The following is a 16,414-nucleotide window of genomic DNA, read 5'->3' as shown; positions in this document are numbered from 1 at the left end:
GAAATGTAGAGCTTGGTGTGGCATGTCCTGGGTAACGCAGAACTAGAGAGAGGGAACGGGGCCTGAGATGCAGACTGGAACTGGGCAGTAAGCAGTCACATTACAGGAGGAGAAACAGAGCAATGACAGGAGGGCGACGGGGATCCGGGGTGAGCTGAGTGGCGTGGAGAGGCTGACCTGAGATCCGGAGGTTCCGGATGGAGTGTGATAGCAGGAGGGCAGGCAGGCGAGGCACACAGAGTGATTTCCAGAATGGCGGCTTGGTAGAGCGTGAGTCAAAGGTTTGAACCAAGGTGAATCCAGAAACTGCAACACAAGAAAGTTAGGCTAACAAGGTAAATCACAGAGAGCGCTTGAAAGATAAGGACCGGCTACCAACATGGGTTGATGACAAACTGGCGGTGAATGAACGTCAGCGTGACGCTTAAATCACTCTGACTTTATTGCCTGCAATCGGCTCCAGGTGTGCAGGACCTGGAGGAGGTGGCCTTGCCCAGGGGCGGATCCCAGGTAGGTTCAAGAGCCTCATGGAAATTCCAGCCACCCACCGCTGACCATGACACACAGCTACATTTATGAAAGGTTATACACACGTGTCATGTAACATTATGAAGGTATGTTGCTGTGATGCTATAACATTACTTTTATTTGTATTCAGTTCAATTTATATAGCGCCAAATCACAACAGCAGTCACCTTGAGGTTCTTTATTTTGTAAGGTAACAACCCTACAATAACACAGAGAAAACCCCAACAATCAAGCAACCCTCTTTGAACAAGTGCTTAGCAACAGTGAGAAGGAAAAACTCCCTTTAAACTGGACGAAACCTTTGGAGACCATCTGCAGTGACTGGTTGGGGGTAATGGGAGGGAAAGAGGACAAAGCACAGGTTAAAATACACAACACATAACACAGGGGGGTTGATGAATTCCCTTATTATTGTCAGTTTTCAGAATGTCTTTAGCTTTTACTCTTACGCTTTCTTAAACATGATGATTTTATTTACACAGGTTGACTTTTAATCAGAGGAGAGCAGTTGTTACGTTTAGACTGTGAGTCATACAACACTAGACCAGGATTCCCACATTAAGGTCTCCCACTTTGTTGCACTATGGGCCTTTAGGTACAGCTACTGAGCAGTTATGGTCGCGGCTGTTACCAGGCAACATTGAAAGTAAACTTTTCTTATTGGCAGCAGCAAGTTGCAACTCTCAGCTAAGACTAATCCCACTAGCCCGCACACCACAGGCTGCCGTTATCTGCCAACTAAGTTACTACCCCGTCACATAGCTAAAAACAGCAGACTGCATATTCTTCTCACTGGTATCATAAAGGTCTTTTTATTCACCCCAGGCTTGATAATCACTTTAAAGCTGATGTTGCTTATTTCATTGCTGTTTCAGTTCACCACTACATACTTTATGTAATTCGGTGGACTTGCAGTAAAACCAGCTGCTGCCTCATTTGCCGTCTGTAGATTCTGAGGTTGAGACAGTAAAAAGACTGTATGCATTTATGAACCAAGCTGCTGCCCTCCCACTTCTTACCACTGCTGCTGTTTACTATGGCCAAAGCAAAGTGATGAGAATATTTCATTTACTTCCCATAAGCTTTTGTGGATTCATTAGCTGTAGCTAATCTAATGAAAACTGCAATCTAATCTCTATAATGTGGTTAATACATCACTGCTAAACATTTGTCAGATGTTGACCTTTTTGATGTTCTTATTTCTTTCTTGATTGCATTAATCATACTTTATTAGTTAGTCAGTTCCTTGCTGAAAATACATTTTTCTCGTTATTGTTTACTTCGCTATAGATGTATAGGAAAAACAGTCAGGAGAGTACAATTGTGTAGTCAAAGAAAGATGCAATTTTCTTAAAATGAATGGAAGAACTGAACTGAGCTGAGACAAATCCTCTCGCCTTATAACATAACATCTCTTTATTTTATTTTTTATTTGCTTCATACAGACAGGAAATGCTGCTGCAAATCTACAGTAATATACAAGAGGTGCACTGCCATCGTCTCTGGGTGTTTTGGGGCCATTAGCTGTCATGTGGCCAGAAAGTACAGCTTGTTCCTTTTCGTCCACACAAACTCTTTTCTTTAATTATTGACTTCATGAATACAACCTTTAACTCAAATCTCTTTGTCAACTTCCACTGTAGACATGATTTTTTTTAAAAAACACAGTCTTGTCTTGTTTAAACCATGCAACACATACGTACACGTGGTCAGCTTGAAATGTGTCCAAGTCTTTGTTGCATGTGTCTACATGCATTCATATTTATGTGTATTGTCACAGATGGCAGCTATGCACAGTTGCTCACTGTAACCAGCCACATGTACAGAAGCTTTTTTTCCCACAGAAATTTGCATTTAATGGTCTTGCAAATACCTCAGTGTTTTATCACTTTTATGTCCCGTGCATGTGTGAATTTTCCTTTATAGCCTCATAAACAGTTATTCAGGACAGTGTGTGTATTGTCCTCTTGAACAGGGAGTCCAAGAACACACAGATACAGAACACAGCTCTCCAGCCTCGACTGTGATTTGGCGTCTGTCCTTGTGTGTTCACAACCTCTCAATGTCCCTGTATTTCTTCCTCAGGATGGAAACCTGGTCTCTGAACAACACTGGGTCCAACCTCATCTGGGAGTGCACTAAGGGCATGAAACCTAGCCAGTGGCTAAAGGCATTCATGCAACTCTGTCGCTGGGCGAAATGGTCCGGGTCAGCCCAACGAGATGACACCTTGGAGCCCTTCATGTGGGAAAACAGAGAGAGAGTGGGAGAAGAGGACTGTATTAGAGTAAATGGAAGGAGGGATGAATCACCTCAGCTCTACAGCAGGCAATAATGTAATAAAAAAGCCACAATCAGCAAAAAGAAAACACAATTTCAAACTTTTATTTAAAGTACACATTGACTCGGGCCAACAGGTTTAGAGACAAAGTGTATGAGTGGGTCGATTTTCACTGGGATTTCAATGATATATTAGTGCAGGGAATCTGTGTAGAGATGGCCAGATGGCATAGAGGGAGTTGGTGGAACAGCTGGAAAAGGTGAAACATTTTGTTGGAAACTTTGGAAAAAAAACTTCATTATCACTTTGTTTCCTGCTTCAATCTCCTCAACTTCTAATCCAGTGTTGATGCAAAAAGTTAACAGACACCCATTATTTCACAGACAACCTAGCCAGCATCTATGTGTCTGTCTCTTTTTCAATTTTCAGAAAGTATTTCTTTCAATTATCTTTCTGGAAACAATGAAGCATATTCATATTGTTTAACATCCGGAGACAAATCAGTATCCTTCACACCACTTGTTAGACAGAAGTCGAAACCTTTGTCATCATAGCAAATATGGAATTGGCTTGTTAGGCTCTGAACTATTTTTCCATCGTTTAAACTGTAATCAATGCTCTATAATGTAGAAACCTTCACTTTTTTCTTTCCAGCTGTGCAGGCCTGACTGTACTATCCAAGCCCCATTGACTTGCCTATGAATTTCCCTCTTTCATCAAGCTGTGACATTTAACTTGTGGCAAGCTTTTGTCCCTATTGAGCTATAGATAAGAGCCACATGATGTATTGTTCAGAAATGCTCTGTTCCGAAGTTGCATTTTTAAACTTTCATCACAGCAACAAATCCGTCAAATGGATTTTAATTTGGGTTTTCTTTCCTAGATGTTCTATTTTCACTTTAGGTCTCTAAAATCTATGATTGTTTCTGTGGTGGTAGTTATACAAATAGTGTGTGTGAGTTTGTGAGTGTGTGTGTAGGAGGGTGAGAGTGGCTTTGTGCAACACTTTGTCCTACCCAGAATTTAAAGTAATACATGCATCGTGTCATTATTGAACTCCAAATGAAAAAAAGATTTGCATAACTTGATGTTTCACTGATTAAAGGTGAGTTACTTTACATTTCAGTGGGAGCCATGTTTTGCCACTCATCCAAATGACTCCTTCAGGCAGCCTTGTCCCTCCGTAACTGAACAGATCATTTGCATGAGACAAAAGGTTTCTCCACCTAAAAACGCTATATCTAGATGAACAAAATCAACGTCCTGAGGCTTCCCCTTCATTTCTGCTGATATTGTCATGACCCTGTGCCTTCTCGGCTGACTCTGTATGGCTACAAGTGTTTTTGTTGTGTTGCGTCTCTCTCTCCCCTCCCGCGCACTGCGCTCTACCGGGGCGGAGTCATGACGGCTCCAGCCCCTGGCTCGGACACCTGCAAGCAATCGTCTCATCACCACGCTCTTCGCTGGATTATTGTGTAACACTCGTCAGTGTCATTGCAAGTCTGAGCTTTTTCCCGAGTTTCTTTCGTGCCGCAACTCACCTGTTCTTCCTTCCTGTGCCAGATTTCTCGCCAGCCTGAGGACCGCCGTTTGGTGAGCTAAAAGCCGGAGTCCGAGCTAACCTGAGCTTCAGTGAAGGATTGTGTACATAGCCCGTTCCCTTCCCGTGCCTGTGTTCCCCGGAGACCCCCTTCCTGTGCCCCCTCACCTGTATATATCCGCACCTGGTGTCTGTGTGTAAATAAATTGTGAACTTTAGTGACGGTTTGCCTCCGAGTCTCTCCTGAGCCTGACAGATATCCTTCTGTCCTGACACTCATTTTCACCCACTCCTACCTGCTTGCACTTTCTTCTTCACCTCTCTTTTGCACTATTCGTTGGTTTTGAATGGCTGACCCCAGCTGTTCATCCACCTTCACTAACTCTACTCCTTAGATATTTACTTTTACGCCTTGTGTTGCATCTTGCTTTTCCTGACTATGATTCCTCTTCTCTCCAGAGCATACCTCCAACTCTCTAGGCTCTGTCTATGTACTTGTCTGCAAACATAGTTAATGGAGACCTCTGCATGACCTCATCTGTCAACCTGTTAAAAACCAATGCAAAAAAAAGGGGCTCAGTACCGATCCCTGATGTAATCTCAACCCCACCAGCAGGAATTGTGGCAATTTGCTGCTGATCAGTGACACAGTGCATTACTCAACAAACAGTTAATGCGGAAAAAGGTGAACAAACAGTCATTTTAGATTGTTTGACCTGGGCGAGACAGAGTGCAGTCAAACAATTTGCTGTAGTTACAGTGAGAATTTTAAACTGGGTCCTAAATGTGACAGGAAGCTAGTGACGGGACATTAATAGCGAGGTGATAAGAGAGCATCTATTTGACCAAGTAATTAGCCTAACAGTAGAAATTTGAAATGCCAGCAGACAACAAGTTGTGAGCATCCCGGTTGCTGCTACAGATGAACCCGAGAAAGTGCAGTTGTAGGGTCAGTAGAGCCTTTTGAGAGGGGGTTGTAAAAGCTGGAGGAAACTGATCTTCAGATAGAAAAATATGAACTGCTAAAGAATATCCAGTGACAGAAATGATCTGGGCCTAAAATACAATATGACTTGTAAAATAAAACAGCTTAAAAATGTTAAATCATTTAACATTCTGGTCCAGGTATCCCACAAGATGTCAGCTCTTTCCTCTTTCTCCATGTTAAATGTCTATCTGCTGTTGCTTGAAGCGAAGTCACAAATCATGGGCGAGATTGAGGAGGTGGGGGTGCACACAAAATAAAAAGAATGAGAGATCGAGTGAGGAGAGGAGGGGTAAAGGGGGAGTAAATCTAGGTTTGTCGTGCTGCTTTCACAATTAAGACATTAATCACTACGTCCATACTGCTGAGTCATCGTCCTGCCTGTGGTCAGACCATCAATCAGAACCTGACAAAGGGCTGGCCCCATGAACACACACACTCACACAAACACATACACATACAGGGATCTCCCAAAGAGAAGGTCAGGGCTGTATATGGCCTGAAACTTTTCTACCATTTCTCTTTTAATACTCTCTTATTATCTTCTTCTTTCCTTAAGAAAAGGGTCTCTAAACACACAGCACTTTCATCATCTTTAAACTGTGTTGCTACTGTACAAAATGTTTTGATGGACCAACGATGTCATGAGCAATAAATTAAAAGAAGCCTCCATTTGGTTTCTCTCATGCTCTGCTTGCACATTAATGCTGTCTCTCATATTTTTCCACCGATCAGCAGGTGGTGGCGATAATGTTCACGGAAAAGATGAAATAGGACTACCAGCTGGCACACATGGATTACAACAGTGCTAATAGAGCTAAACTACTCCAAACAGAAGCATTTGCAAATGTTTTATGGGGAATGAAATACATTTTGGACTTTGTTAACAAACACTGAAATTATCCCAAAAGGGGACTTTAACAAGGGGAAGCTTGGAAGGCACTTTAGCTTTGGATAACTGCAAATTCATTGAATGTAACCATGAAAACAAGTGACTAATTATACACTGTCTACAAAAAAATGATGGATAGTTGGACTATATATAACTATTTTTTTTTAGTCAGGATATGGGATGACTGGGTTTCTTTCTTAGCTCTTGAACACCAACCCTTCATTTTCAAACCTTGGACACAATTTTCTTCCCTTTTTCTTGTCCAAATAACATTTGTAATTGATTCATTTCATGTTGAAAGGGAATGTGATGAAGCACTACTCCAATTCCCTTGCACATTTTTTCACCTCAAAGTTATTGTTTCTACTGAAAGGCTCAGATGACTGTTGAAGGCCCCAATCACACAGGACTAGAGACTAGTCTACAAGTGGTTGCTGGAGGTTGCATGCTGTTGCTGGTCACAAAGTCACAAGGAGGGTGCTGCATCACAAGGTCCTTGTGATTACTCCGGTTGCTAGCAGATTACTACGGTTGGCTGTAGTTTACATAGGATACACCAACTTGTCAGTAAACACCTGTATAAATGTCCAGGTACCTCAGACCTCGGGTGTCGGAAAAAGTGAGGAAAAACAGGATTTGTTTTGGTTCTTTCTTCTTGGGCTTTCTGAGCACAAAAGAACGAGGATGTGATCATAAAGTTTGAACTGCATCCAGCACAGAAATTACTGCATTATGCTGCTAAAACAACTTTGGCTTTTTGCTAGCATCTGAACAGACAGAATGCTAAAGCTAACCAAGGCAAGGACACCAAGTGATGTTAAAGCTGAGCGAATGCCGACCCCAGCTCAGCTACTAGACCTTGAACCTCAGCAGGTAACAAATGGATGAGCAGTCAGGCTGCTGGTTTTCATGGTTTTCATTCACTCATTCATTTCATTTTCTTTATTTTGTGTTGTCAGCTTTGTGTTCATACCTAAACACTAAGATAAAGAAAATATGTTTCTCCTCAATAGGATAAAGATTTGTGTTGGTGTGTGGGACTGTAGCCTCTAGGTTCACATTGTTAAATTTCGATGATTTTTATAGAGAAACAGAAAAGTAATGTAATGAGTAGTGTAATTAATTGTTTTGTCATGGGATTAATAATAATACACTGCATTCATTTTAAGAGAAGTGTTCTTTGTAATATGTGTAATAATTAATTTTTTGAGTAATGATTACAACACGATCACAACAAAGATGGGATGTACCTCCAACATGCACAAACATTTGTTGGGACAGTATGCAATCACAAGGAGGTTTTTGGTTTAGCACACTGAATGCCTGCAACTGCTCTCAACCACTCACTAACCAATGGGAGAATACACGCTTTTTGATGTTTGCAAGGGGTATGTGTGTAGGCCTGTGTGACTGGGGCTTTAGCAATTAATTTCACAGACAACCAGGAATCCCCAGCAACCACTAACCACGAACAGAAATCTCAAAGAGGTTGAGCAGCGATATGAATGGGAGTTGGAGAGAGCCAGCTAGTAAGGAGCTGGTACATATTACAGAACTGGAGTAAAGAATTCAGTCTTACTTTCTTTAACCTTAAGAATGCCGAACACTGATTCAGAGTTTTTGTATTGCATCTGCAAAGTAATATGCCACACTTCACAAAGCTTTTACAGACTACCATTGTGGGAAAGGACATGCTGAGGTTGTGGAATAAACACCTGTCTGTAGACTGAACATTGCACACTATTGTACTTGTGACAACTACTTTAACTGAGATGACTGCTGCCTGTCAAAACATTTTTCAGAGAAAAAATGCCATTCTGAGGACACCGGACAAATTCAGACAAAGTAGGGTAATTTTTTGACTTGGCCTCTATAGCCATAAAAGCAAGACAGGATAATGTCAAAACAGCTATAGACACGTAGAGTAAAAATCTGAGCCTGTTTGTGGCAGAGACAGAGGCAGATACATTCTATAGGAGACAGTGAACAAGTATACAGTCTCAGTGTATCGATAAAAGTAAAACTCTGTCCAACCTGGGTCATCATGGTTTCCTTGTACTGCTTCTTCTGTGTGACTTTGATTGGAGGTTGCTTGGTCACGGCCGAAACGAGGAAGTTCATCAGGATGTCTTCACAATTAGCCATGCGGTCCACCATTGTCAGCAGGCTAGCCGGTACGTAGTGAGTGAACAAGTAGTGATAGTATCTGATGCATAAAGGAAAAGGGCAGATTAGGGATTAGGATGTGTATGTATTTTTCATTTTAAAAGCCACAATTCTGTTCTCTTTGGTTGCAGTGTTGCACTCTCAGCAGCATGGGAGCACTAGATCACTGTCAGTGGTTACCTCCCTGACAAGGTCTCCCACCCCTCGCTCTTACACACAAATGCATACACACACACACACTTACACACGCACACACACTTTACAATGTTCCTTCTGGCACATTTTTTTCTACCTTACATTTGCATTTGAGAGTCTAAATAACAAAAATAACTGAAGAGGTGCATTGAGCATCCTAACAATAGAACAACAAGAGAGCTGTTTATCTGCGTGACAAGATGCCTTTAATTCCTTTGGAGAGCATCACTCTTCTCCATTCAATTTACCGCTCTGCTTAATACTTGAGTTTACCATTTTTTATTTTAGCCCTAGCATTGCATTTTTGACAATTGCTTCATGATAGCAGAGGTGGAGAAAGATTATATTATCCCTTTTCCTAAAGATGAATTTTAATGTGGTTTGCATCTTGGAGATGGGATGAGTATTTCTGGGAAGCTGATGGAATGGCGGGTTATGCAGAACATCTGCACCATGAGACAAACTGACTGCAGCACTAAAAGAGAAGCTGGACTGCAGTTTATGTCTTTACGTAATTGCTTTTAATGAGTGCTTATACATTAGCACCACTGCTAACGTAAAATACAGCAGCATTACATTTACAGCGGCTATGTGCATAGACAATACTGACTAATAAAAAAATATTTCTTTAAAAATGCTTTTTTTTACATTTTATATATATTTCTTTAACGATCATTACATGAGTCATCCAAACTTAAGATATAAATATAACCTCTCTAAAAATGCTGGGGCAAGTCTCAGCAATAGCTTTAAAGGTTTTTTCTTTGAACAGACATGTAGGTAGAGTTGTGTGTGTGTGAACTTTAAAAGAAAATCATGAGTCGTATCTCCAAGTTTTCTTGGTGCATCGTCTATATGATTTTTTTATATATACTATAAAATATGAAGGTCCTTTGCAGCACAACACAAGAAGAAAAACAAGTCAACTGTCATATCCGCAGGTGTAGGTGTGTAGCAGGCAGAGTTGTGGACCCAAAAACGCAGGACTTGGCAACACAGAACTGAACTAAAAAACACAGCTTTAATGCTGGAAAAACAGGCAACAAAAACAAAAGGCAAAAACCCAACTGAACAGTCACAACCATAAAAATAAACTGACTCAATCACGAGAGGAAACACAGACAGAACCACCACCTACGATGAGGGAGAACGCAACCGAGAACAGAGGGAAACACAGACAATATATATAGAAGGAGGATAACACACAGCTGACACAAATCTGACTGATGAGATAGAGGAAGCAAAAGTGAACATAATACATATGAAACAGAAGACTATCAAAATAAAACAGGAAGTACAAACACTGACACCAAGACTAAGAGTCCAAAAGACAAAACACAGTTCAGGGGGTCGACCAGACCTCAGGGTAAAACTCAGTGGCTGAGGCTGGCAGTGGAGTCGATGAAGGTCTGGAGGTGATGGTGGCAGAGACCCTCTGCAATAGGACTGGAGTCTGGCGATGGTGTGGCGGGCGGAGAACCTCGGGCGACAGGACTGGAGGCTGGGAACAGTGGAGATGTAGACCCCTAAGGCAGCTTGGCAGGTGGCTAGCGTCAGTGGCGAGCCATAGACTGCCATGGTGTGGCAGCCTCGGGCCCAGACGGTGCAGACTTCTGATGAGGACTGTGCAGGCTGGGGCCCCGCATTGCACACACCACGCTCTGCTTGCTCTAGATGGGGCTGCTTGGCCTAGCACCCAGAGTTTTGCAGTTATTATTCCAGTCAGCGTCGAGGAGGAATTTGTCAGCTGTTGAAGGATGAGGAGGTATTCATGTGCTGCTGACGTGACAAGAGGAGAAAAGCATGAAGACAGCAGTTCTTGCAGTTCTTCTTTAGCCTTGGTAAGAGCACAGACCATCTCCGGAGACCGGGGAACCTGGAGGAGCAAAGGGTTCCTCTGGATAATCGCATGTTAAATCCAACAAATTTGTGCCTTATGCCTATGGCTTGGGAGATGTGAATGAAAAGACTGTTCATCCTTGTTAAAGCCAACCCACATTCGTCCAGGGCTGAGTCCGCTTGGGCCATTATTTGGTCACATTCTTCTGTCATATCCACAGGTGTAGATGTGAGGTCGGCAGAGTTGTGGACCCAAAAACCCAGGACTTGGCAACACAGAACTGAACTAAACATCTAAGCATTGGGCAACAAAAACAAAAGGCAAAAACCATCCAGACAGACAGAACCACTACCTACAATGAGGTAAAAAAGCAACAGAGAACAGAGGAAAACGCAGACAAGGAGGATAACACAGCTGACACTAAACTGACTGACGAGACAGGGGAAGCAAAACTGAACATAATACACATGAAAAGAGAAGACTGTCAAACACTGTGACCAAGACTAAGACACATGGGCTTGACCCTGGGACTGGGGAGAAGACAGACAGACACGGGTACATGACTGTGATGGCTGAAAGTCAAAGAGATGAGACTAGGGAAGACTGAACTCTAGAGACACCAATACAGAACTAGAATGTAAACCATAACAAACACAAAAACAGGAGCATGACATCAACACTTCAGGGCTGAAGGCTGTAAAATTTTGAAATGCAGAAAAGCAGACTACTTTTTACTTAACTTAATCCAATGATCTGGAGAAACTATTTGTGCTGCAGGGCATTCATCCTATAGAAATGTAATTTTTCCATGTCAGGACCTATATATCCTAGGTACAAACCATGATTGGAGGCAATCATAAGTTCACCATGTACTGAAGGGTGTTGTTGGCCTTTATATGCATGGTCTATAAACAGACCAAAACTCTAATTCTAAAACTAGTATCTTTGAGATTTTTGGGGATTTTTGGGGGAGTAGAATTCGAGGCTTCTGAACACAACTTGCAGCTATCCAGTGGTAGCAAGAATACAATTACAGCCTCTCTTAAATAAGCTTAAGAAACATTTTTATTTTAATCCACACGAGCAGTGCCTCTACTCCTCCCAAATGACTGAGGTCCTCACCCTATCTAAGAGAAAACCCAGAGACTGTTCTGAGAGGTTATTTCTGCTGCTTTTATCTGTAATCTTACTCATTAAATCACGACATAATGCTTGTAGCTACAGGTGAGGGCGGGAAGGCAGGCTGACTAATAAGTTGATAATGTCATCTTCATGCTCTAGCACACTGTCTGCATCACAGACGATGCCATGTGCCATCTTTCTGTGCCACTCTTCTGCCATTCACACAAATACAACTTCACCGATAAGCAAGAAATCCTGTGGGTTTGTACCTGTGGTAAAAAGCTGCTCCTGTAAGGACCATGGAGTACTCATTGGTCCACTTGGAAGTGTAGCCCCAGCGTGATCTGGAACTATCCCAGTAGTGGCTCCTTGCTGGATAACCAACAATACGCTCGGGGAAACTTTGCCATACAGTGAAGGCGAAGTCCACCTGGTCAAACAGAAAGGAAAGAAAGAAGGTACTGAATAGATTAGATGTGTAGAGGAAATGAAAAAAGAAAAAGAAAAGAAAAAGAAGAAGCAAAGGTGGAAGCACAATGAGAAAAAATGGAGAGAAGAAAAGCACAAAGAAATGCAATACAGCTTATTCAGAATATATGCAGTGTGGTAAAAATTGCATTCAAAACACCTGTCAAATGGCATTTAGCCAGCTAAACCAACAAGGCCGTCTTCTAAACAACTTCTCTGCCTCTTCACAACTACACAAAGAATATTTTTGAGGCCATTTCGCAATGTTTTCATTCCAGCTGAAGCACTGAAGCACTTCATGTTAAAATGTCATTTAAATATCAGAGTGCACTCATTGATCAGTTAGAGAACTCTGAGTCACTTTCTAAACCTGGCTGTGCTGACCTGATTCATAATAATTTCCTCTTGCATGATCAAATGAGGTTTAAATTTTAAATTTAAAAAAAAATCTTTTTTAAAACAGACAGATTTATAGTACAAATAAAAATTATATCTATTTATCTACTTGTCTATTATTCTCAGGTCATAAAATCCCTAACCTTGAACTTAATTAAGTCAGACTGCTCATGTTGAAAATGATTCATTACAGGGTCAGGTGTGGTGCCTGGGCTCCAGGTTTATTATATATCAAAGATGAAGAAGTCTCAGTCAAAGATGATGAATAAATATCCCCTCCCAGGGGATATTTGTGCAGGTAAATTCTGGGGTAGTGGAGGCTTCAAAACAGCAGGCAGTGATACAGGGAGAGAAATGAAATATTTTGCAACTTAAATTAGGAGGGTGTGCTGGTATATATCATGAGGAAAGTAAGGAAAGTTTGAAAGTGTGTGATGCAGTGTATTTCATAGACTTCTGTCCATTTTAGTGCAAAATACAACCCCACCAATGGGGCATGAACTGTGGTTAACTGGTTAACAAGCTTGTGATTTACACCAACACCATCCCTATTTCCATCAGGACTGCTGTGGCCAGGAAGTCAATTTGGCAGCGTCAAAGGAGACCGTGTGTGCATCACCAAGAAACTAGATGCTTTGAGGATCGAGACCCTCGAAGCAGAAACAGGTTGCTGGTCTTGCATTGTGGTCATCTTTTAAGCAGGTGCCAGCTTTGACTGTCTCCTGCTCCATTTTCCTCAGAGACTGCCTACTTCACAATAAAGAAGAAATTTCTCATGGCCTTTTTGTGGAGCAGCTGGTGCCCTTGAAGAAGATGGAGCTACCTGACAAAGACCCTCTTTTGAATACCAAAACACCACTGAGACATTCGGCCAGACACACTAGAGAATAAGGGGCTCGGCACATAATGAAATACTTTGTTAGATACACACATCCACACACCCGAACACACAGAGAAATTAATTACCAGAGTAGCACAGGTAGAGGAACTAGAAGTTGGAGAGGGGCGAACCAAAGGTGGATGTTCTGTCATGAACTGAATTACCGTAAAGCATCTGATGTAAGCTGAGAAAAGGTGATTTAAAGCACAGGTCCTTAAGAACGGACATGTTAGCTGTGTGTGTGCACTGCATTTGTGTATGAAAATGTGCCCATGTGGCAGATTTGTGTGTGTGTGCGTGTATGAGTGAGAGAGAGCGAGAGACCACTTACAAGTAAGTGAGTAACAAAGCAAAGGTTCATTGCAATCTGTCTGTCTTAATTATCGTTTGATATGACTGAAAATTTCTAATGAGCCTTGAACACAGTCTGTGTGTGTGTGTGTGTTTGCAAGACTCCACAAAGTAAACAGTTACATTTAAAGGTTCATTAAAGTTTATGGTAATTTTAACGGTTATGTTTCAGGTTAGGGTAAACTTCCAAGATGTTAATGCAAGACAATGTAACGTCCTTTGAACTGATGGAAACACAACACACAAATATATGTGTGTGTGTGTGTGTGTGTGTGTGTGTGTGTGTGTGTGTGTGTGTGTGTGTGTGTGTGTGTGTGTGATTCATACTGATGGATTCTACAAAGCCGAAATTGATCTGAAAAGTTGAGGGTCAATCCAGCAATAGATCTGCTACAAATCTCTCCTGACATTTGGGTTTAACATGTCCAACGTTATAAGATGAAAAGGAGTTGCATCAGATTTTAGAGCCCCTCTCTCCCCTCAGTGTTTCCAATGCTTTGGTTGTTGAAAAGTTGTGTCTGGTTTTATTTATTTATTTTCCTCTCCATGAAGCAATGCCACTGCAGTGCTTTCACTGTCAACCTCCACCTGTCTTCAGAATGATAAAACTCAGGAAAATGTGTCGTAAACTGATCTTGCATCCAGCTGGTTTGGAGTGCTGTGGCTTTGATGAAGTTTTACCAGCAGTCTCAGTGTGATCCAAGATCGCCAGCTGGGTTTTAAGGTCTGCATTTTGGGGCTAAAGGGAGCTACAGCAGTTTTGTATTTTGCAGCGTTTTAGGACTATAGCCATTCTCACCAAGTAGTCTCAGTGCTGTGAGGTTATGTCTCATCTGGGCGACTCCAAAAGTGTCTTTCATTGATTGCTTAAAGGTTCTTCTATAGATTGCAAAGGTTAAGCATTTGGCGTTCAGTGCTGCATGCCAGCACCACAGTCCTATTACAACTTCTACATACAGACACCAGCTGAATCTCCAAACAGTTAAAATATTAAATATGCAGATCCAATATCTAGACATATTCTCTTAAAAGTAAAGGTTTATAATTTACATGTGTATGTGGAGCACACCAAGCTTCCTTGGTTCAAAGGGAAGTTAGGGTAGACTGAATTTGTGCTCCAGATTTTTTTCCAGCAAATGTCCAAATGGTAAATGTTAGGGCCCCAGTCACAGAAGCCTAGAGACCAACTGGTGACCATTTGGCAACCACCGTTCACCCCAAACCAGTTGCAAGCGTTGAGTGGCTGGATGTTGCTTGTTGTCCCTATGTGAAATATACTACAGAAAGGTAATGGTAAATGGTAAATGGACTGGTTCTTATATAGCACTTTTCTACTCATCTGAGCACTCAAAGCGCTTTACACAACTTGTGCATTCACCCATTCACACCCATTCGCACAAGCACATCTTTCTAAGTGCTTTCTAGCTAATATTCACACACATTCATACTCCGATAGATGCATCGGAGAGCAATTTGGGGTTAGTATCTTGCCCAAGGATATTTGGTATGTAGACTAGGGGAAGCCAGGAATCGACCACCAACCTTCCGATCAGTAGATGACTGCTCGACCAGTTTCACTCATGAACCTCCAGCTTCATCAACCAGTAGGGAACTACATGTTTTTCCCTAGTGACCAGAAGTTGGCAGGGGGCTGCAGACCGGTCTCTAGGCCTGTGTGACTGAGGCTTTGAAGTAATTTGGAAGATGCAAGCCAAAGGAGGATGTAGGGATCGATAGAGGGGTTAATAAAAAATTTTTTTTGAATTAATATGAGCCAAAAATATGTTGTCTTATTTTATCAAAACTGTTTCAAAAACTTACTACAAAGCACTTAATTTAAAGGACCCTTTTATGTACTTTAGAGAGCCATGCACACTGTAGGAAACTAGCAGTGATGCTGAGACCAGAGATCATATAGTGCGTAAGTGAAAATGCGGGGATTTGAAGTGATGAAAAATTCAAATTTAAACTAATATTAGGTTTCCTTGCTTGCTGCTCTGGATTAGAAACACACCAGGTTTTAGATGCTTCTAAATTGGCTTCATTTTTCTTGAACACCACATGCATCTTTCATAAAGTGTTTGAGACACAAGATTTAAACCACTCACAGGTGAATTAAATAACACTCATTATCTTGGCATAACCCATGCTCAGCTGGTTTGCTGTGTTCATATAGACATTTGACACAACTAAGCATTAATGCAGACCAAGAAAGACATTCAGAAATCACTTGAAGGTGGAAGAATTCAGATTTTGATTGGCAGGATTTCCTACACTGTCGGTCCAATATCGAGCATGCTGCAGCCGGGGGCCTCAAAGTGACACTTTCAACTCATCCAATCAATCAATAGGTAAGAAATATGAACTTAATGTGAGAAAATACCCTAAATGAAATGAGATAGCGTCCATGAGCAAAAGAAAACCATAGAGGTCAAATCATTATCTTTTCTATGAATTTATGATTTGTTTAAGTGTGTACTGAAAACCTTGAATACTAATGAAAATTATAAGTGCTCTGAAACATGTTCAAATCCGGAGACAACCTTTAAATGAAAAGAGGATCAAGATTCTGCCACTGCTGTTGTAACACAATTTCCATATCTACCATATAGAAAATGTCTTCCAAAGGGCATAATTCAGCAGCATGCTTGGCTGCCCAATGAGAGACGACAAAAGCTTTGTCAGGTCGTATCCCCTTCTCTAATCTCTCTTCATGGAATAATCATACATTTAATGAGCTGAAACAATGTAATTATGAAATTGGCACAGC

At 41.5% G+C, this 16,414-nt stretch overlaps 1 protein-coding gene across 1 annotated transcript in view; it reads right to left on the bottom strand.

Moving 5' to 3' along the window:
- Positions 1-1,932: 1,932 nt before the first annotated feature.
- The window catches only part of LOC116309414 (exostosin-1), a 338,957-nt gene continuing 324,475 nt past the window's right edge, over positions 1,933-16,414 (bottom strand). Inside the window, exons 11-13 of the mRNA XM_039598639.1 lie at positions 11,819-11,979; positions 8,261-8,432; positions 1,933-2,766 (exon numbers count right to left, since the gene is read on the bottom strand). Of these exons, the coding sequence (XP_039454573.1) occupies positions 2,578-2,766; positions 8,261-8,432; positions 11,819-11,979 (522 nt within the window). The 3' untranslated portion in view covers positions 1,933-2,577. The remainder of the gene's footprint in view (positions 2,767-8,260; positions 8,433-11,818; positions 11,980-16,414) is intronic.

The sequence above is a fragment of the Oreochromis aureus genome, linkage group 15 (assembly GCF_013358895.1).
Source record: "Oreochromis aureus strain Israel breed Guangdong linkage group 15, ZZ_aureus, whole genome shotgun sequence".
NCBI classification, from domain to species: Eukaryota; Metazoa; Chordata; class Actinopteri; order Cichliformes; family Cichlidae; genus Oreochromis; species Oreochromis aureus.
Note: the sequence above shows the minus strand (reverse complement) of the source record. Positions and strands in the feature narration are given on the sequence as shown.